This window comes from Ahaetulla prasina, chromosome 6, assembly GCF_028640845.1.
Source record: "Ahaetulla prasina isolate Xishuangbanna chromosome 6, ASM2864084v1, whole genome shotgun sequence".
Taxonomy (NCBI): Eukaryota; Metazoa; Chordata; class Lepidosauria; order Squamata; family Colubridae; genus Ahaetulla; species Ahaetulla prasina.
In genome coordinates this window covers 45,318,523-45,341,360 of record NC_080544.1, presented here as the reverse complement: position 1 = coordinate 45,341,360, position 22,838 = coordinate 45,318,523, and the positions used below count along the sequence as shown (strand labels likewise).

General features: G+C 36.9%; 1 protein-coding gene across 1 annotated transcript in view; it reads right to left on the bottom strand.

Moving 5' to 3' along the window:
- The window catches only part of CPXM2 (carboxypeptidase X, M14 family member 2), a 102,088-nt gene that overhangs the window by 62,957 nt on the left and 16,293 nt on the right, over nt 1–22,838 (bottom strand). The window contains exons 2-3 of the mRNA XM_058188592.1: nt 13,887–13,988; nt 962–1,071 (exon numbers count right to left, since the gene is read on the bottom strand). Coding sequence (XP_058044575.1) covers nt 962–1,071; nt 13,887–13,988 — 212 coding nt within the window. The remainder of the gene's footprint in view (nt 1–961; nt 1,072–13,886; nt 13,989–22,838) is intronic.

The following is a 22,838-nucleotide window of genomic DNA, read 5'->3' as shown; positions in this document are numbered from 1 at the left end:
CCGCAATGCCACATTTTCTTATGAATCCTGGAACATCTGCAAATGCAGATGCAAGAAGGTGCTCTACTTAGCATCAATCCAATCTCCGGTAGCACACAAATACAATTATTTCAGAAAGTTCTAAGCGGTTCATTAAAGGACTTGATATTGGGTTTTCCAGGTGCTCCAAACTTCTAATCAAGCCAGATGTTTTGCTCCAGAAACTCTCTGCATAATTGGACACTTCTTGTTATGAGCATCAATACAATCAGCACCAAAGAATTATGAGAGTGCATTTTAATGCCAGCCTTTCTGATCAGCATCAAACTAAAAAGAGTGATTTCTCTACCCTTTAAAAAAAATTGTGGGGAGGAAATTCATTCCATGCATCTGACAAAGAAGCAATTTAGGAGTTGATAATTGCTTGTAACATAACATTTGTAGAAGGGTTTTCAATACACAGCAACTTTCCCAAGCTTAGATCAGTGATGTTCCCCCATATCTACATGACAATGAGGGATTTGTATGGATATTGTGATAGAAATCTGATTAACAATTTTATCTGTTTCTGCTTCAGAAGAAATTATTCCAAGAAGGAGTTGTATTGTTTCCTACAGAGCTGCAAGACAAGTATTATCCCACTGCCAACAATCATGCTTTGGAGTAAATTAATTAATTTCCTGGCATTGGCTTATTGATTGCATTTCTATACTGCCAGTTCCCTAAAAACTTGAAGTGGTTTTCAAGACAGCTGAATATACAACATTTGCACAAATAATGGGGTAAGGGAAAATTTGTGGGGACAAAGGGTGAAGGTTTCTCTACTGCTGTATTCACTATTAAGCAACATATGCATTATTTCTTTTTGTTTAAAATGGTATTATTGTTAGGGTGGTTAAAAAATCAAAGGCATTTATCAGTGGCTTTTCAAAAGATTAATACCCTCTCTCTATATATATTTTTAAAAGAAAGATAATCTTACCTGTATGTTTAACCGTGCTCTGTGTGCTCCCAGGCCATATCGCTTCACTGTAGAAGCATGAAGCTGAAAATCAGTAATTTTTAAAGTTTCAAGACCCAAGGGAGGACAGCCTGAAAAGCAAATATTTAAGCATTTAAGTGAGAAAGCAGTCAATAAAGCATATGCATTTTCGCCAAAGCTGTGCTTAAAGATGCTTCTGTTGTGAGTATACAAAAGGGGGGAAATTCTCATTGGTGAAAAAAAGATTTGTCTTTAATTTTGCAACTGTATTCTGTAAATGTTGAGACCTGAGTGTCTTGCAGTAGCATTCGTAATTTATATGCAATAATTGTTTCCTGAAATTGTAGTTACCACATAGCAGCACACTTATGCATCCAGGTTCAAAGGATTAGCTGGTGACATCATCACTGCTTGGAAGACCCCCCAACTGGGGGTTCCTTTCATGTCCCTGGCAGGATGGGATGGGAGCTCATCCTGCCCCACAGCAGCAGTCAGATCTCCAACATGAGCTTGCTAACCTGCTATCTAGGATTCTAACCTTGTGAGCCAGTGTAACCACATTATTAAAGCCTTCCAGAAAATAAATCTGGTTGTTACTTGATTCCAATTAACTAGGTCTCAATATGAGTCATCTGAACATTAGGGAACCATGTCAACAAAAATATCCATATAACCGTAGCTCAAGAAATATATAAATATTAAAAAAATATTAACTAAGGCTTTAGATCAGGGATGTCAAACTAGATTTCATAGAGGGCCGCATCAGGGTTGTGTTTGACCTTGGGAGACCAGGGTGGGTTTGGCCAGCTTGATGTCACTAGTGTCGGAGGCACCTGTGGTGGTGGTCAAGTGCTAAGGCAGGACTTCCCTCACACCCTCTCTCACTTATTATAATCTTCCTTCCTTCCTTCCTTCCTTCCTTCCTTCCTTCCTTCCTTCCTTCCTTCCTTTTCTTTTTCCTTTCCTCTTCATTCTACTTTCTTCTTCCTTCCCATCTTTCCTTTTTCTTTCCCTTTTCCCTTTCTCCTTTCCTGTCCTTGCATGCTCAAATGCAAAAGATCCATTTCTCATTTTGTTTTGTTTTTAGTTTGTTTTGCTAGCTGTCTGCCAGTGAAAATGGAACCAGGGGGGCTGCGTGCAGTCCTTCCCAGCTCCAGGGTGACCCCATGGGCCAGATCTAAAACCCCCATGGGCCAGATACAGCCCATGGGCCTTGAGTTTGACATCCCTGCTTTAGATGTTATTGGTTACTGGCCAGTAGGAGGCACTATACAACTGGTTAAAATGTTATTGGCATTCTTCAGGAATAGGTGTTCTGTATTTAGCCCTTTAGGCCTTATTATAACAACAGTAACACAGTTGGAAGGGACCTTGGAGGTCATCTGCTCATGCAGAAGGCCTATACTAGGGATTTGAAGTGCCAAACTGCTGACCTTTCTGATTGACAAGCTCAGCGTCTTAGCCACTGACCCATCAAGTCTTGCCCTTGATGATTAGCCAATAGCTTGCAGGAAGGAAGGTGTCATAAAAGTATTCACGTATACCACCATCTCCTCCTCCTCCTCCTCCTCCTCCTCTGCAGGACCTTTCTTCATTTATAACATGTCATACTTTTAACCAGACTTGGTCTGTAAAGCAGGCAATAATCACATTTTTTCCTGCCAGAAAAAATTTTTAAGCTGAAAATATGGTCTGATTGCTTGGTGTTGTTAAACATTTCTACAGACAGGCTTTCTGGAGGTTGGAAGAGATAGAACAACATATTTGATGTAATGGAAGTAGTTTGTTTTATTTCTAATTGCATAGAATTGAAGAAGAAATGAGGAGGAATTACAGCTACAATCAGCCACCTTGATGGCACATCCACTCATATAGGGAAGATTTATATAGTCGCTGATTGATATAATAAGCCAATTATTGTATATTGATTTTGAGTACTGATTGTCTTCAATATCCTTAGTTTATAAAGATGAATGCAGTAAAGTTAAATTTTCTTGTAAGTAATGTTGACTCTGGAGCATTTAAGAGGTGGTTGCTGAAATGATATAACATTTCTATATTAGTGGCAATAAAGGTTATTTAGGGAAAATTCTATCTTTGACCAAAATTTCAGTCCTACAAACAAGAGAATGGTAGTTATGTTCTGTGTTGAAATAGATGGAGAATATATCTCACAGAAGAGCCCAATTAAGTTCCCAATTCTGCCTTCCCCTGTACATCTACCCATGGAAATGTCACAAGAGGGTTGAACTAAAATCTTTTTTAAAGTACACCGCTTATTTTTGTAGACAACACACTTGAAAATTTCCCAGCATAAAAGTGAATTGAGCTTCCAGTCAGTCAGGCAGAGCCCACTATGGTTGATGTCACAAGTTGGCTTTACATAATGACAGCTTGAGTTGTTAAATTCCACGCTAGAACTCACATTATGTTTTCATAATTAACTCAAATCATAGCTACCCAAAACAACCACAGACTTTTCTGTAGTCTAGTAGAGTGGATAGAGTTTTCAACCTAAGAAGCTGATGCATTGTTTGGTACATATTTGACAGCCATCTTGTTTTCACAAGACAAAAAAGCAGACAAAGAGAATTGCAAAGACAGCTCAGTTAAATAAAATCTACAAATAGGCTCACATTCTGGACTAGTATATTTTCAGCATAACTTTAATTAACCACACACATTTGGTACTTATGAAGGAAACTGTGGAATAAGCTGATCAGAAGAGTCTTAATAGAAATGTTCTTTTTCTATGTTAGATGATGTAATTCTAACCAATTTCAATTAATTAAAATGAATTCAAACAAGCCTTACATGCACTCACAGAACCAAACAGAGACCATTGAATATAGTTATAAGCCTCTTATATAGTAAGATGCTCAGGAAATGTCTAATGTATCACAAATAATAATCAGCCAAGCTTTCTTTTAAAAATATATTTATAGGTCTGTCCTATATGTACAGACTTTTCCCAGCTGCCATCTGGATATTAATTTCAAGTGCCAGGATTAGAAAGTTCTTTCTCTGAATTTCCATGTCATCTTCAGCTACTTATTTATAAAAAACTATAGGAAGGCTGGAAAAAGAATGAAGAAAGAAGCAGATCCAATCCCAAAGTGGAAGGGAAGTTACTGACAGTCTCTGCTTTAATGAAATCTCTACTGCAGGGGTGTCAAACTCAATTTCATTGAGGGCCACATCAGGGTTGTGTTTGACCTCAGGGGTGGGTGGGCGTGGAGTGGGACAGGGTGGGCAGGATGCCAGGATGGGCATGGCCAGCTTGACATCACTCATATTGGGAGCACCTGTGGTGGCTCTAGTGCTCTGCCAATGAAAACAGGCTCCTGAGCTTTGTTTTGGGCTGCAATGACCTCCTGCAACCCTCTGCCAGTGAAAAAAGAGCTCAGGAGGGCCATATGCAGCCCTCCTGAGCTACATTTTTGCTGCCACAGGCACCATCGGCCAGTCCTTTGCTATTTCCAGGGCAGCCCCACGGGCAAGATTTAAGCACCCCATGTATAAATAAGGATATCTTAGAATTTCCAGACAAACATTAGAGATGCCAATTCTCTGTAGTTCATGCCTACTTGACCTTGGCCAGCTATGAGTAGCTGATATTATTAACAGAAGCACAGCTTTTATAGAGATAGTCCTCATTGATGGACTATTTATTCATCAATAATTCAAATTTACAATGGAACTGAAAAATTAACTTTATGGCTCACTTATGACTATTTATGACCTTCACAACATTTCTCAGTCATGTGTCATCATTACGGTACACAATGACCTGTGACCAACCTAAGAGTGCAAGAAAGTAAACCATTTTGCTCTTCTACACATCAAAAGCAATGTGATCATGCCTGCAGCTTGGGGCTGAGAGCACAGGGGACACTGTGCAAACAGCTTACAGTATGCTCTTGACCCTTCTCTAATTGCTCCATTCTGTGAAGGTGGGGAGAGACAAAAAGCAAGAGATTTCTATAAGCAATTTCTCCTTTGCCTGACTCCCACTGCAATTGCAGTTGTATTGCTCTCGATGTGTAGAGAGCAAACAGCTTACTCTCTTGAAATCCCCCTGCGATCCCTCTGCTTTAGGGAGGGTCAGGCAAAGGAGACTGAGAAATTGCTTGCTTTTTTTTCTTCCATCCCCAACACGGAGTGGAAAGATTTCAAGAGATTTCAAGAGAATAAGTTGTTTGTGTAATCTGGCTCTCACCCTCAGGCTGTGCTGTGATCACATTACTTGCAATATGACAAGACAATAAGCAGGCACTTGAGCATTATAAAGGGAGAGGGAGTGGGTAGCAGGAAAACAAAATCTGAAGATACGAAACTAAGGAGTCTTGTCTCTTTCAAGAGTGGCTGGTCCCGATTAGGATTGTTAAGCAAGGACTACTTATATTTTTATGTATTTTGAGTACATTTGAATTGTGCAGTACCCCATAGCGTAAGAAATGAATACTTTGATATATTGGAAGTATTTGTGGAGTACTTTTTCAGAATATGAGAAAATGGTCACTCATTCTTTCTGGTTGTGTCAACCATTTATGCAATAATAAACAACCACAATAACAATATCAGTGAGATAATTAGTAATATTGTTTACTATATTTAGAAAAAAACGCTTCATTCATTGGTCATCACATGAGTTCATGTCACTTTGCTTTCTGGATTCCAGCTGGATGTGGAAGCCAATCCTTTTATTTATTTTAATTGATGCTGGGCATTTGTTATTTTAAGATACTTGAAAGCACGGAGTTTCAGTAAATCTTTTCTCGTGAGATTTATTTTTCAAACTAAGGCTCAAGAGATTTAGTTAAGCTTCAGATATTATACAACAAGATAACCTAGGAACTGGGTACTTTTGAAATTGTTATGTTTTTCATACACTGTCTGCAATATTATTTTTATGCTAAGAAAATGTAAAAATCTGGAAGTCTTCTTGGAGATCATCTAGTCCAATAATGTTTAGTACAGGAATTCAGCTAGATGGTCAAGCAATCTCTTTTTAAGCATCCGCAAAGAAAGTTTATTAACTTTCTAAAAATCAGTGCTAATATTGAATAATTCTTAATACATTTTTTCTGATATCTGTTCAATATCTGCTTTTATATAATTTAAATCCATTGTTTCTTGCCGTCTTCTGGAACACAGAAAACCATCTTTTTACATGATAGTTTGTGAGAGATGAAGACAGCTTCCATATCTCTCTGCAGTGCACTTATTCTAGACTACAAATTTCCACTGCAACCAACCATTCCTTGTAGGTTTTTCTTTTGTGTCTTTGAATATCTTGATTTTTCTCCTCTGCACTGTTTGTAATGAGATGCCCAGATCTGGATGCCATATTCAAAGTGCAGAACAGAATAAAACACTGATCTAGACTGATATTTTTGAAGCTGCATCATATTATTGGCTTATGTGCAGTTGTGTTCCACTATACACTCTAGTTCCATTTTGAATGGTCTGCTAGCCAGTATCAAACCTATATTCATATTTTTGAGTTTTCCTAACCAATTGTAGGACTTTGCAATTGTCCTTGTTGAAATTCATCTTCCTGGTGTCTGCATATAGTTGTAGCTTGTACGAATCTCCTAAACTTTGATACCATCTTCTGAAATATTTGCTGTATTCCTATCTTTCTGCTGTCTGAAGCCAGCTCTTCTCTATGCATTGGTTAGTATCAGATCAAGAGTAGACAGTCACTACAACCTTTGGGAAAATAAAATAGTCAGCAATTAGACTGTGGATTTTAGGGGGACTTTGTGTTCTTTTCTATATAGGTCAGGACTTGGTAGTGTTGGCCTAATTTAAGGCTTCTAGTAATTAATTTTATTTGGTGATACTGAGTAAGGGAGTTACAGAAAAATTTAAAAAGCTTTGTGGCTCCACATACTTCAAACACATTTTGCTTTGACTTCCCCTGCTTTTAGCTCTTACTCCATTCATAATCTGTTCTGGACAATTAACTTTTCAACATACCTGACTAAGAAAACCTTTCCACACAATGCTAGATATTCATTTCATGAGTGACAGAGAGTTCATTAAGAGAAAATCTTCATGAAAAGGAAGAAACTGTCACAAATTTTGAACACAAAAGGGAAAGGAGAGAGAAAGATAAAGCTTGGATAGGAAAATAATAGTAGTCTGCATCTAAATCAACTGAAGAAGAAGAAAAAAGGATTATTCGCCTCTTTCAAATTCTTTTTATTTGCTTTTTGCCAGCAAATCCTTACTTCTTCATATTGCCTTAATATAGCTTTGTACAATGAATAAAATTTTATTCTTATTCCCGTTGAAGACTAATGAATAATAAAGCATACAAGTTAATTAAAGGGAATTTATAAAACTATGCATTAGCAATATATGTGGCAATTCAAGGAAGCAATTCAGCCATGTTTTCCATATAACCAGAATATATGATTCTGTTTTTAATAAATCCACAAATATAAATACACATACATACTCGAATGTTTGTAGTAGATAATTATACAGAATTGTAACTGTTATTGTTTTAACAATATATTCTATTTTATATCTTATTTTTTCTGTTATATTTTTTCATTTATTTTTAAGCACTTCTTACATATTATTTTGATAACTTATGTATTCTTGTGTTTTATTCCTTTTGCTTCATTTCTTTCTCTGTTATTATTTTAAAAGTAATAAAAAATTTATTTAAAATCCCAACCATAAAGAAATGTCTGCAAGGCATGCATATGCTACTGCAGCTTAAATACTGTTTAAACTAGACAAAAACAAAGAAATGCAAATGTAACACATATTGCAACTTTCTTTTTAAGGCAATGAAGAATTTTAGCCAAAGGTCACCAACTGATGAAAGACTTCCTTTATTGGAGTAGCTTCATCCGTGATCCAGTTTTAAAGAGTTGCATAGTATACTAAACCATCATCAAACTGAGAAGAGCTTCAAGAGGAGCCAACCTCTAATACACAGGTGTCAAACTCACCATGTCACGTTGCCGTCACATGATGTTGTGTGACGTTTTTCCCATTTGAAGATCTGGATGGGTGCGGCATGCACTTGATGCATCCGGCCCATGGGCCATCAGTTTGACATACCTGCCTAATACAACAATTCAAACACAACTGAAAATGCCTAGAACTTTAGAGTAAACAAGAAAAGCTGAAGATTATCCTTGATGATGTATGCCAGGACTGTCAAACTCGATTTTATTGAGAGCCTCAGGAGGCCGGAGTGGGTGTGGCCACCTTGATGTCACTCATGTCGGGGGCGCCTTTGGCAGCCTGAGTGCTCTGCCAATGGAAACGGATCCCTGAGCTCCGTTTTTGGCTGTGATGGCCTCCTTTTGGTTGTGATTATCTCCTCTGCCAGTGAAGAGGGAGGTTGGGGGAGAGGCCATTACAGTTGAAAATGGAGCCTGGGAGGATCAGGCGTAGTCCTCCCAAGTTCCATTTTCGCTGGCAGAGGCACCACAGGCCAGTCCTTCGCTGTTTCCAGGACAGCCCCATGAGCCAGATCTAAGCACCCTATGGGGTGCTTGACACCCCTGATGTACATATTTAGGGATGGTGTTGTTGGAACATATCTGTTATCGAAATCCTGCATACTGTGTCAAATATGTAGGAAACTTGTCCAGTTCATCTGATTTCTGTTCCAGATTCTACATTATGTTTTCATTCAGCAACCATGTGCCTCTTTCTCTTATAGTGTCTTTCTCTTATAGTGTCTTTCACAATCTCTTTATTCCCAATTTCACTTTTCTCTATACAGATCTAAGCTCTACAGTTGAGGGAGGAATAGCAACTCCATTCAGTATTGCATGCTACAAATAATAAATATATAAACTAGGAAAGTATTATATATTTGTTAATTTCCTTATCCTGTGGCAGCTTGTTAGCAACTTGAAACAAATAACTAATCTCACAAAACAGGGAGGTAAATGCTTGGGGATTGGCAAGTCAAATTTTAATTGCCATTCTGGGAAGGATTAAGTCAGGCATTACTAGAGCAGCCACAGCTACTAGCACAGCTATGCCTGATAACAAGCCAGCATGTGGATAAGTAAGTCTTCAAAACAATTTTCCTAAAGCAGCAGTGGAAAATGAATATTCAAACATGCCGTTCAGACAGACCTCAATTTTATTAACACACTGGATGAAAAGAGAAATCTTTTTTTGTTCAGCTTCTAAAATGTCAAGCTTGAAATATCTCAAGTTATTTTGGTTCTTTTCAGTTTTCCTAGCTATATTAATTAAAAAACTTTAATTATATAAAGAAAAATAGGATTATGAAATAAGCTTTAGCTAAAGTGGAATTGTGTATATTTTAAAATATGGTGATGATTATGGTGCAAAATCTTTTTCACGCCCACTTGTAGTTGAGACAAAGAATCTAGTGAGATTTGTGGGACACATACATAAGATTGCATTTTCAATTTTCTTGGTGCTAGACTATTCCACGGCTTATAACCAAGGTTGCAGGATGCAATAAAAAAAGCTTTTAAATAAATTATGTCTAAATCCATGTTTTATTATCTCTGTAACTAATGAACACTGCTCTTATTTCAAAGAGAAACAGACCGCTAATCATAGGATTATGTGAATTTTTAATCACCACTTATAGATAAAAAAAATTTCCTTCAGCAAAATAGTGGAAAAAAACAGTGGATAGTTTAGAATAAGGAAGCTACTCTTTTACTCATAAACAATAGTTCCTGTTGGTTCTAACATTGTCAAATCTGATTGTGTAATTTTTTATTTTTTCAAATACTTAGTTTGTTGTATCTGACCTCTACATCAGTTTTCAATATAACCAATCAACTCACTTTAGTACATGTGCCCTGCCTCCCTCTCTCCCTCCCCCCTCCCTCCCTCTCATATACATGTGTGTGTGTATGTGTGTATGTATACGCACATACCCTATTTCCCCCAAAATAAGACATCCCCTGATAATAAGCCCAATCAGGCTTTTGAGCGCATGGCAATAAGACAGAGGACTTATTTCAGGGTTCCAAAATATATAAGACAGGGTCTTATTTTCGGGAAAACATGGTGTATGTGTATGTGTGTATATATATATATATATATATATATATATATATATATATATATATATATATATACACACACACACACACACACACACACACACACACACACACACACACATTTTTTATGCTTACTTCCTGTATTACAAATAAATGCAATCCAAAATATGTATTTTTATTTAGATAACTGAACTGCAGAATCATCATTACTTTAAATACTAAACTTCCAATTTCACATTCCATAATGATCCAGGAAGAACACATTTAATAAGTTAATATGAAAATCTGAATTCACCAAGCTTCTTATATTATTAAATCAGCCTCTAACTTGGTGGCATGTACAGTAGGTGGATCACAGTCCTGAAAATCAGCCCTAAAGATAATTTACTTTTAATTTCTATCAGTAAAAAAATAGCTTATGGGGGGGGGTGGATTCTCCTGTGAGCAGTAAAACCTTGCAGCAATCAACTAAACTGAAGAACTCTTCATTTAAGATTTAGTGTTGGATAGTGGATAAATGTTTTTAAACTTCCAGGTCTAGAGATGAGAGAGAGTCTATGTCACCCAGCCAGCTTCTTGAATCTCTCCAATCCTAGCCCTACACTGATAGATAGATAGATAGATAGATAGATAGATAGATAGATAGATAGATAGATAGATAGATAGATAGATAGATAGATAGATAGATATTGATGATAGAATAGTAATAAGTGTATTTTTATTCCTTGCTGGTTTTTCAAAATACAATATTTATTATGATCTAAATGTACTTGTACAAGGTCATAAAAGGGGCCGGGATAGCTCAGGCAATAGAGAAGCCTGTTATTAGAACACAAAGCCTGCAATTACTGCAGGTTCGAGCCCGGCCCAAGGTTGACTCAGCCTTCCACCCTTTATAAGGTAGGTAAAATGAGGACCCAGATTGTTGGGGGGGCAATAAGTTGACTTTGTAAAAAATATACAAATAGAATGAGACTATTGCCTTATACATTGTAAGCCGCCCTGAGTCTTCAGAGAAGGGCGGGGTATAAATGTAAACAAAAAAAATAAAAAATAAAAAAAAGACTAAGCTATCTTTTCAATTAAAGTATGTACGTAAATACTGTATTATATCAAAACAAACAGCATTCTTTTATATTGCAAGAAGACAAACATGGAGTGAACTGGAGACAAGGTCTAATAATGTTTTGAGACCATTATCACAATAGCCATAGCTATAACACTTAGACTTACATACTTGCTCACCTTGCTTTACAGCCCACTGTAGGTGGTTTACAGAGTTAGCATATTGTCCCCAACAAACTGGATCCTCATTTTATTGATCTTGGAAGGATAGAAGGCTGAGTCAACCTTGAGCTGATGAGAATCAAACTCCTGGAAGTGAGCAGAGTCAGCCAGCAATACTGCATTGTAACCACTCTGCCACCATGGCTCATATTCAACCAAGAATCAGTTTATTGGTGATTCTTGGTGAAGCAGTGTCTTCACTGCTTCTCTGGTTTCTTTAAAAACCAGAGGAGGGAGGAGATTCCTCCTTCTCCTTTCTATTTTCTGTCCTTTCTCAAAAGGTGAGAGGAGGATCAATGTTTGGCATAGCCTTATGTTGCTTTGACTTTTTAGTCAAGGGTCAAAGTTAGCTCAAAATGTACTGGTATCTATGAAGTCTAATCTCCCAGGAGATTAAAAGAGGAACAATTGGCTGTCCAGTCACTCCAGCTGCTTGTTCCCTTCTGCTGCAGGTTTTGATATTAGATTTCCTAAATATTATATACAAAACAACCATAAAATAATCCTAACTCTTTGCAAAAAATGTCAGTATCTGCACAGTTTACTGCGTACATATCCAGAAAATAATGAAACTTTGAAATATTTTCAAAAGGTGACAGAACTGTCATCCTTCATAAAGCTACTGCTGTACGCAGTAAAAGAACTTTTTTTTAAAATCACCAAATTCTGTGATTGTTGTTTTTGGAAGGCAGATATTTTCTCTTTTCTAGTGCAGTGGCTGTTAGGTTTGAGAGCACCCTTAATATTTAGAATGTTTATGTATATGCAATTGTCTGGAAGCATTATTGAAAAGGCCAATTCACAGTAAAGGTCAATTTATGCTACAGTGGTTTTTTTTTAAATAGTGTAGCAGTAGCTCCCTGCTCTGTCACTCAGTTATCTAGATTTAAACAAAAACTCATCTGTGCTTTAACTTTAATCTCTTTCTAAGTCCCTCTTTTTCGTTGATAGTAGCTAATGCACGTTAATATTCTGATTCCCACCATGGAAGACTAAACCTAAATTTTCACATGTGCTTCCTTTTGTGGATGGCCATATAAGTCCCTTGACTGTGCCAAATATGAAAATGCTTGGCATTAATGGGCAGCATAGAAATGTAATTTAAAAATAATAAATAAATAAAAATGGAGTGCATTTTCTCCATGTTTTACCCAGATTTCTGTTCATTTATAATGGATCCAGTTTTTGTTCCCTTGCTCTCCTTGGCCCAATTTTCTCCACTTCCCCAGATGGGGAATTAAATTGATTATTATGCCTTGTCCCATCTCCCGCCTGCTGCAAAAATAGGGAAGGATGTTTTCCGCAAAGCAGACCCTTCAACATAGAAATAGGAATTGGGCAAAGGTAGGAGTAAGGACTAGGCTCCAGTCCCTTAATTAAAAACCTTGGCAGCAACAAGGCAGCAGCACTATGCTGACTTTTCTTGCATAGGTTTTTAATTAAGGGACTGAAGCCTAGTCCTTACTCCTACCTTTGCCCAATCCTGGTATAAACCAGTATGGTACAATAAGACAAGCTGAGGAAGTCTATACAAAAATGGTATGTTGGTTTGCCATCATTATCAGTACAAAATAGGCTTCTTAAACCCAACATAAAACTGAGAGATAGAAGAAGCACTTCTTCCTAGCCTCAAGACACACATATTGATTGCCTGAAACATCTTTGTGCTCATCTGTCGCCAAGGAACAGCAAGCTGTAATTGAGAGCAGTATCCCTAGAAGCACAACAGGCTCCTGACTTAATGCTTGTTCCTGTACTTTCCTGATAACTCTGAGTAGCCTGCTCGAGGGCTGGGATTAACTTAAACTGTGCAATCAGAAACTTTGGCAAGGAAAGGTTGATTCCTGGAAATGCATCCAGTTAATAATATCTTGTTTAATTGGGGGTTAAGGGACAGAATGCATGTTGGAACAGACATAGAGGAACAGCCAAAAATAAGTGTGCCAAATATGATAGGTTGAAATAATCACATCCCTATTTTCTGATTGTGAAATACTGATACAGTAGATATATAATATACTACTTTAACAATCAACATTCTTCAACACAGATCACTATAATTGGGAAATCCTCTAAAAGCAGATATTGCAATTAAAAGCTAGAGCTGTCAGTTGCAAAATTACACCCCCTTCCTCCTCCACCTGCTTATCATCCCTGCTTTTTGTGTTCTGTAGAAGCTTGAACAGCAACATTGCCACTTTAAAGAAGCATTGTCTGTGTCTATATTTAAAAAATAATTGTCAAATCATTTGTGAAGCTTTAGATTTTGACTCCTTTTGATCTGGATGCCTTTCAGATCTGTCGTATTCTGATTTATTCTTCTGAAATTTAATCAGTATATAAATCTAGAGCTAAGTCCTTTGCTTGTTAGCTTCACTTTCTCCCACATTTCTCCATTTTAACTTTAAAGTGCTTTTCTTGCACTTCACAAATAAGTTTGATAAGTTCTTATTTATAAAGGAACCACTGTAATGAATCGCCTTCATATTCCATAAGATCAAATATTTATTTTTAGGATTGCTTCTCGCATCATTAAAATTTGTCCCAAGGAAGAGTTCACCCAAAAAAGAGGTGCAAACAAATCTTCAGTCATTCTCACTTACTTTCTCTGCTGTCTTTATCTGTGTTTCTCCTTTCATAGTCGCCATCTGGTGTTCTTTCATTGCTCTTCTTGTTTTTCTCACCTTTCTTGTTACCATTTTTAGCTGACAGCAGAAAAGAGGAACACATGATATTAATTCTCCCCAAATATAAACTATCAAACAGAAAGAGAAGAATAAGGAACACAATGAAAAAAAGAACCATAATTTTCAGTGAGTCTGTAAAAAGGAAGTAAAGAGTTCACATTTGTCTTCCTGAGTTTTCAAAAACAGATAAACATTGGATACTTTTCAGAAAAGGCAAAGTGAATCCTTGGGGATTCTGCGATTTCTCAACAAACTTCAGAATATTTTCTTTTTGTATTATCCCAGTATATCAGAAATATTCTCTAACCTATGTAAGTGCCAGAGGTGAAAAACATCATTCCAAGCAACCAAAATGAAACAAGAAAAATGGGAAGAAAATTCCCTCCTTCCCCAAATGAAAGTGGTACCAGTTCCATGTTTGTTTGTTTTTTGCTCCTCTATAAACTTTCATCCTCCAGGACTGATTAGCTTGCTGAAAGGTAAGGACTCCATTGAGCCAAAATATTTTTTTCCAACCAGCAATGTAGATATTTGTGTCACTGGCTTATTTTGGGAGTCTTTTCAACTTCTCAGGTTCACCTACTGTGCGGATTATTGTTGCTGGTTGTTTTCCACTCATGCTGTCTGAGTTTATGTATATAACCACGAGTCTGCAGGGGGGAATGGAATCTAAAAACCTATAGAAAGATCTTAGCATCTCATAATTTCCCAAATATACCAAGAGTGCCATAAACTTTGTCACTTTTGAAGTTAATTAAATTTAAATCTACAGTTTACGAGATAACTAGGGTGGAGGTTAGATCATATGACAGTACTCTTTTAGTATCTAAAAAGATGAAAATGTAGGTTCCCAGAAGAATTTAAATGAAATCAGATTTCCGAATAGAATAGACCATTTGGAGTTGAAGCAATCAAAAAAAAAATGGTGACTTTATTAGGAAGTACCTGGTGATCATGAATGGATTTAAGTCTCCAGAACTAGAATAGTTACTTTTGAGACTCATTAAGGCAGGGGTCTCCAATCTTGGTCCCTTTAAGACTTGTGGACTTCAACTCCCAGAGTCCCTCAGCCAGCAAAGCTGGCTAAGGAACTCTGGGAGTTGAAGTCCACAAGTCTTAAAGGGACCAAGGTTGGAGACTCCTGCATTAAGGAGTTTGTCAACGTCATTTTGGAACCTATTTCTATGATTTATTTATTTATTTTGAAAAATCATGAGGGATAGGCATAGTGTTAGACAACTGGAGAAGAACAAACGATGTCCTTATCTTTAGATGAGATGAGCCACAGGACTTGAGTTATTGTAGACTACATCACTTGGCAGGAGCCAGCATGACTTTAATAAGATACATCTTAACAGACCAACCTGATTTTTTAATAAAAGTAACCATGAGAATGTGGCTGGGATAGAAAACTTTTTCTTCAACAAAACACTTAAGACATCTACCTTGAGATTCTAGTGGAAAACATGAAAAATGTACTGGGCTATGTTCCTATTAGAGTGATACAGAGTAGGTAAAGAATTGAGTTCTGTGAATGGTTCTGTTTCAAGATTGAAATGTTGGGCAACATAACATGGGGATTTTTTAGACTATGCTATTCAACATATTTACAAAATTATTTTGATAAGGGCTTAGCATATATATTATCAAATTTGCAGAAAGCACAAAGATAGGAGAAAAAGCACTTTAAAAGACAGTCTTTTCTAGATTTAGAGTGGCAAAATTTAGAGAGGTTTGATAGAATGGAGCATTGTTCAAAAACCAGCAAAATAAATCTTAGCAGAGAAAAATACATTTTGAATAGGAGAAATAAACAGCAAGAGCATAGGATGGAAAGGACCTTATTAGTCAACGGTTCTTGGAAAAAAGATTCAGGTGTTCAGAAAGTGAATGTACAGAGAAAAGCAACCAATATTTTGTGGGACCTGGAAGGACTTCTAAGGATCAGGAGAGATGATTGATATGTTTGCCTGAAGAAAAGAAGACTTCAGAGAGACATGATAACTATCTTCAATTATCTGAAGGACAGTGATATAGAACAGGAATCTCCAAACTTGGCAACTTTAAGACTTATGGACTTCATCTCTCAGAATTCCTCAGGCAGCCATTCTGGGTGTTAGTCTACAAGTTTGCCAAGTTTGGAGACTCCTAATATAGAAAATGTAGCAAAATTGTTCAGAGTTGTTCAAGATAGGACAAAAAGAAAAGATGGGTTTAAGTTACAAGGAAGTATATTTGACTGGACAACATTAGGAAAACATTCCTAATGGGAAGAACAGTTTAAGAAGAGAACAAAGGCCTCAATAAAACTTAGAACTCCGCCGACTCCGACATGACCTATGTTTAACATACAGAATCATCTATTGCAATATCCTTCCTGTAAAAGACTACTTCAGCTTCAATCGCAATAATACAAGAGCAAACAATAGATTCAAACTTAATGTCAACCGCTTCAAACTTGATTGCAGAAAATATGACTTCTGTAACAGAGTTGTTAATGCTTGGAACACACTACTGACCTTGTGGTCTCTACTCAAAATCCCAAAAACTTCAACCAAAAACTGTCTACTATTGACCTCACCCCATTCCTAAGAGGACTATAAGGGGCGTGCATAAGAGCACAAAAATGCCTACTGTTCCTGTCCTATTGTTCCCTTTCATTATATCAAATTAACATAGTTGTATACTTTTGCTTATATATATATGTTTTTCTTTTATGATGTGTTGTTGTTTTATGTCGATGTTTGTGTATACTGTTGTGACAAATGAAATTAAAAAAAATAAGTGGTGGTGGGGTCTCTGTTAATGGAAGTTGATGCTGATGTCAGAGGTGTTGCACTTTTCCACACTGTACAGGGGGCTGAACTAAAAGCATATTACTAAAGTAGAATTTCCTTTTAGCAATTACATTCTATTGGTTTTATGATTGAATGTTTTAAAAAATGTCCCCTTTCCATTCCATGATTCTATCTCAATTTTGGTAATTAATTTACTAAGGATGATGCTATTCAAATACAATTAACACTCTACACTGAATAAAAATATACAAAAAAGAAAGAAAAAATGAAAATAAAGAACTGCAGAAAAAGAAAAAATGGGAAAAGAAAAAAGAAAACTCTCTCTTCCTACCCAGCAAGTATAGTCAATATTAACAGTTTATCACCATATCTTAAAAATCACTACTTCACCCTATATCTCATTCCATCCTCTATAATAAAATCTTTAAGGCTACGTTCCATATTAATCAGTAAAAATCTGTTAACAATTATCTGTAATAATATATTTATAAATTATATTAATTAGCCCACTATGAATCTTTCCTTTTACACATATAACAATTTCAAGTAAACAAAATTTTCAAAGTATAGTCATCTAATCCTAATAAAAAGTCCATTAAAGATAAAATCACATCTTCATAAATAGAATCTTTAAAATATTGTTATACAGTTCTAATCTGTAAACCATTCAACATTCCTGCATATACCGTATGTATTATTAACCTTGAGCAAATAAAGTCATTTCGTATTCTTTTCTATTTCTCCCAACAAACCTGAATCCCTTCAAAATCCAAACATTTGCTTTTTCATACTCTCTTGACTTTTCTTGAGAATTGTTAACATCCTCACCAAATCTCTTTTGTAACTCCAGTAAAGAGAAACTATCTATACTGCTATTCATCTTCTCACAGTCACTTCTCTTGGATAGTTTCAACAAGTCTTTTTTGTGAATCTATTGTAGATATGTTATCCGCTCACTTTTCTGGTCTGCTATTTATTTATTAAAGGTATATTTGTACATATTTTGTAATTGTCAAATCAATATCTAGTTTCTTTTGTATATTTTTTAAAAATCCTATAATGCTTGCAATTTTCTTCCTTAAAGGACTAAATGAGAACCAACAAAGCAATTACAACCAAACTTTCTGAAGGTTTTCAATCTTTAACAAGCTGTAATAATATTAAGAAAGTAAACATGGAGCTGAATAAAAAAGTGATGCTTGGTTGAACCTTAAATCCATAGCAGGCTACATTAGTGGTTCTGAGCTTGATTATCCCACAAATCCCAGCAGTTTTCAAGAGGCCACAAAAATGTCAGTTCCTGACGTCTATTGACAAAAAAAGAAGACGACGAGTGGAGTACTTATGGCAATTTATTTATTTTATTTTTATTTATTTTTTTTTTCAAACACAACAGTATATATAAGTATAAGCATGAAATAACCATACGAATTGGATACAATCAAAGGGAACATTAGGACAGGAATGGTAGGCACGCTGGTGCTCTTATGCACGTCCCTTACAGACCTCTTAGGAATGGGGTGAGGTCAACAGTAGATAGTCTTTGGTTAAAGCTTTGGGGATTTTGGGAAGAGACCACAGAGTCAGGTAGTGCATTCCAGGCATTAACAACTCTGTTACTGAAGTCATATTTTCTACAATCAAGATTGGAACAGTTCATATTAAGTTTAAATCTAGTGTGTGCTTGTATATTGTTGCGATTGAAGCTCAAATAGATATCTCCTTTCTCCAGAGAGAATTTTGGCAGTCTGGATCCAGCATCCAGCTGCCTTTTGGCTATAATGTCTCCCACTAATAGCAGGGTATCAATTGACCATTTTTTACTAGAAATTTCCCTGATTCTCTGTTGATATTAAGGGAACCATCATAATCTTCTGCAAGACAGCAGAGTTGGCATTTGACAATTATTGTTTCCTGGCCTTCCTATCCCCTCCATTTAAGGACAATTTTATCTTATTTTATTACAGAGTGGAATAATTATGGGATAGTGAAATTATGGTAGATATCTCAGTTAAATTGGGAAATCAAGTGAAACATGAGAAAAAGCTAGAATTACTGTGTCAACACAAGTTTTAAAGAGGGAGCTAAGCAGATAAATGTGTGGGAGGCTTCTGGTTTTTTTAAAAAAAGATCACCATTGTTGTTAATGTAACTATTTTGACATTGATCAAGATTTCCAAGCTCAGAAATACAAATCTTGGCCATTCACAATATGTGCTTCAAATAAAAAGTTCTCTTTGTTATTCTGTTTTTCTGGTGTACAGCCAAACCAGTGGCAAAACAGCATTAAGGGCTCTCAATATTCTGCTGAAACAGTAAATCAGGTGGGAATTAGAAGATGGACAGAATGAAACTAGACACTCGCTGGAGACAGTGTTGGCAGAGAACGCAAAGCTTACAATGCTCTCAGTGATATCTGGAGCATAGCTGAGTCTAATTTAAATTAAAATCAACCCCAGAAGAAGCCAAGCTGTTTCCCAAGCTTTAGGGGGAAAAGCTTATTTTCCAAGCATTATTAACCAATAGCCATATTAATATCACAATGCCAAGGTATTCGTTCTAAAGACACATCCAAACAGATGGTTTAATGTACTGTCCTTCCACCCAGGACATAAAAAAAGGAGGCCAGCATGCATTTCCTCAGTCTGCAAAGCCAGTCCCTGCTCTATTCTGCCTTGTTAATGAGGCCACTAAATGGGATTGTCCTAATAGTTGACAGCAGGGCAGTTTCCCCTGCTGATGGGAAAATACCCACCTATTGTTCTCTCTAACACAGAATTGTGTTGAGGCTGAAAGAACAGTTTTAGCAGGTGGGTAAAAGGAGAGTAAGTTATTAATCTATCAAACCTTACTCTGTGGGTTAAGGAGGCTTTGTACTCTTGCTTGACAAGGAAGAACCTACAGTACTTTCCATGGACCACCTAAAGCCCTGTGAATCAAGTACTACAAGATTTTGGATATATAAGGAGAAATTCTTCTTTTTTGCTGTAAGGAAAAGCTACACTGGGGAGTTCCCACAAATTCCAATCGTGCTTTTTACAATTTTGTGAACAATAAATTTAAAGACTCGAGATCCATCCCATCATTAAAAGAATCTAACGGCAAAGAATGTAATGATGAAACAGTTAAAGCAAACCTCTTTAACACATTCTTTGGCTCAGTCTTTGTTAACAGTAACAGCTCAAGTTTGACATTTCCCAATTGTACCATCAATGAGTACAATAATGAGTACTACGACCTAACACATATAGACTTCACAGAAGACAATGTTGAAAAAGCTTTTCACAAAATGAAACCATCTCTATCTATTGGGCCTGATGGACTATGTGCATACTTCTTAAAAAAACTTTCTACTAATATAGCAGGATTCCTAAGCATAATTTTCAAAAAAGCTTTCACGACCAGTTCCCTTCCCAAACTTTGGTCACTAGCCACAGTCATCCCTATCTTCAAAAAAGGAGACCCCAGCCTAGTTGAAAATTACAGACCGATATCTCTATGCTGTATCACCTGCAAAGTAATGGAATCTATCATCAACCAATCCATTACCCTCCACCTCGAAGCAAACAACCTACTCTCTAATAAACAATTTGGTTTCAGAAAAAAATTATCATGTAACTTACAACTTCTCCACAGCAAAAACATATGGACTACAAATCTTGATCAGGGCAAATCAATAGTTGCAATCTACATAGAATTCTGTAAAGCTTTTGACTCAGTAGTACATGATAAACTTCTCCTAAAACTAAAATCCTATGGCATTTCAGGACCCCTCCACAATTGGATAACTGCTTTCCTGTCAAACAGAAAACAAGTGGTCAAAATTGGCAATGCTCTATCAAATCCTGTTCCTGTCAAGAGTGGCGTTCCCCAAGGCAACGTTCTTGGACCAACGCTCTTCATATTATACATTAATGATCTCTGTGACCATATCATAAGTAATTGTGTTCTCTTTACTGATGATGTCAAACTATTTAACACCACCAACAATACAACTACCCTTCAAAAAGACCTTGACTTTGTATCCGAATGGTCTAAAACATGGCAACTCCAAATCTCAACCAGCAAATGCTCAGTCTTACATATTGGAAAAAAGAACCCAAACACTAAGTACAAGCTTGATGGACATTACCTTACAGATGATCCCCACTCTGTTAAAGACCTTGGAGTTTTCATATCAAATGATCTAAGTGCCAAAGCCCAATGCAACTACATAGCAAAGAAGGCTCTAAGAATTGTAAACCTAATCTTGCATAGCTTCTTTTCCAAAAACACTACACTACTGACCAGAGCATATAAAACATTTGCTAGACCAATTCTTGAATTCTCGCCTGTCTGGAACCCATACCACATTTCAGACATCAATACAATTGAACGTGTCCAAAAATATTTTACAAGAAGAGTTCTCCACTCCTCTGAATACAACAAAATACCTTATGCCACCAGACTTGAAATCCTGGGTTTAGAAAACTTAGAACTCCGCTGCCTTCGATAGGACCTGTGTTTAACTCATAGAATCATCTATTGCAATGTTCTTCCTGTTGAAGACTACTTCAGCTTCAATCGCAACAATAAAAAGCAAATAATAGATTTAAACTTAATGTAAACCGCTTCAATTTTGATAGCAGAAAATATGACTTCTGTAACAGAGTTATTAACACTTGGAACACACTACCAGACTCTGTGGTCTCTTCTCAAAATCCCAAAAGCTTTAACCAAAAACTGTCTACCATTGACCTCACCCCATTCCTAAGAGGTCTGTAAGGGGCGTGCATAAGAGCACAAACGTTCCTACCATTCCTGTCCTATTATTCCCTTTCATTATATCTAATTAATATAGTTATTACATACTTATGCTCATAAGTATGGGCCTCTGGTATGGGGCTCAGACTGCTAAGACAGTCTGTTATTAACACAGCTGCTTGCAATTACTGCAGGCTCAAGTCCCACCAGGCCCAAGGTTGACTTAGCCTTCCATCCTTTATAAGGTAGGTAAAATGAGGACCCAGATTGTTGGGGGCAATAAGTGTACTTTGTATATAATATACAAATGGATGAAGACTATTTGCTTAACATAGTGTAAGCCGCCCTGAGTCTACTTTCCCTGATGGTTTGGATGGTCAATTTTTAGCTTTGTACAATTGATGTACACTTGCTGCACAGCCAGGATGAATGCAGCCTGGCTGTGTTGGCAAGAACTCACTGGTGTATTATGTGACAGACGCCACCCCGTCTTAAATCTAAGATTATAAAACAACCATCCACCCTATTGCACTGTATGCATTGTATGGCATTGAATGGTAGGCAGCAACATCAGGGACAGAAAGCTATTTCCATGCCATGGAAATGTGAATGTTCCATTGGATATCTCCCTTCTTGACCACATCACAAATAACCCCATTCAACAACATTTTGGTGTGGCATGAATGGTCAAATCCAGCAGGTTCTAACAAGTTCTGGAGAAATGGTAGACATTTTGAGTAGTTTGGCTGGCTGGCCCCAGAGTGGGGTGGGAATGGAGATTTTGCAATATCCTTCCCCTGCCATGCCCACCAAGCCATGCCCACAGAACTGGTAGGGAAAAATTTTGAATTTTACCCCTGTGTGGCACCAATTATAGAGAAGATGAGAGAAGGCCGGCTCTGCTGGTATGGACATATCCTGAGAGCTGCACCTTCCATTGTTGCCAAGACTGCCTAACAACTAAAAGTCAATGGGCAGTGACCTCCTGGGCTCCCAAAACAGAGATGGCATCATCAACAAAGATATTCAAACTGCAGGCCTGCACCCTGGAGACATAGCTGACTGTGCAAAGTGGCATTCAATGATCCAAAAAGCAGATCCGGCTAGGAAGAAGAAGAAGAATTGATGTACACTTGCTTATATTTTGCATACAATCATAAATTTATAAGAAATAGAATTCTTGAATTCAAATATGCTAACTACCACTTCCACTGTTTTGAATCTAAAAATTGTTCTTGCCTTAAAATAAATTTAAAATAAATACTTTACCTCAGAACTCCCCAACCTTTCCAGCTTTGCAGACTGGGGGGATGGGGAGAAGAGGGGA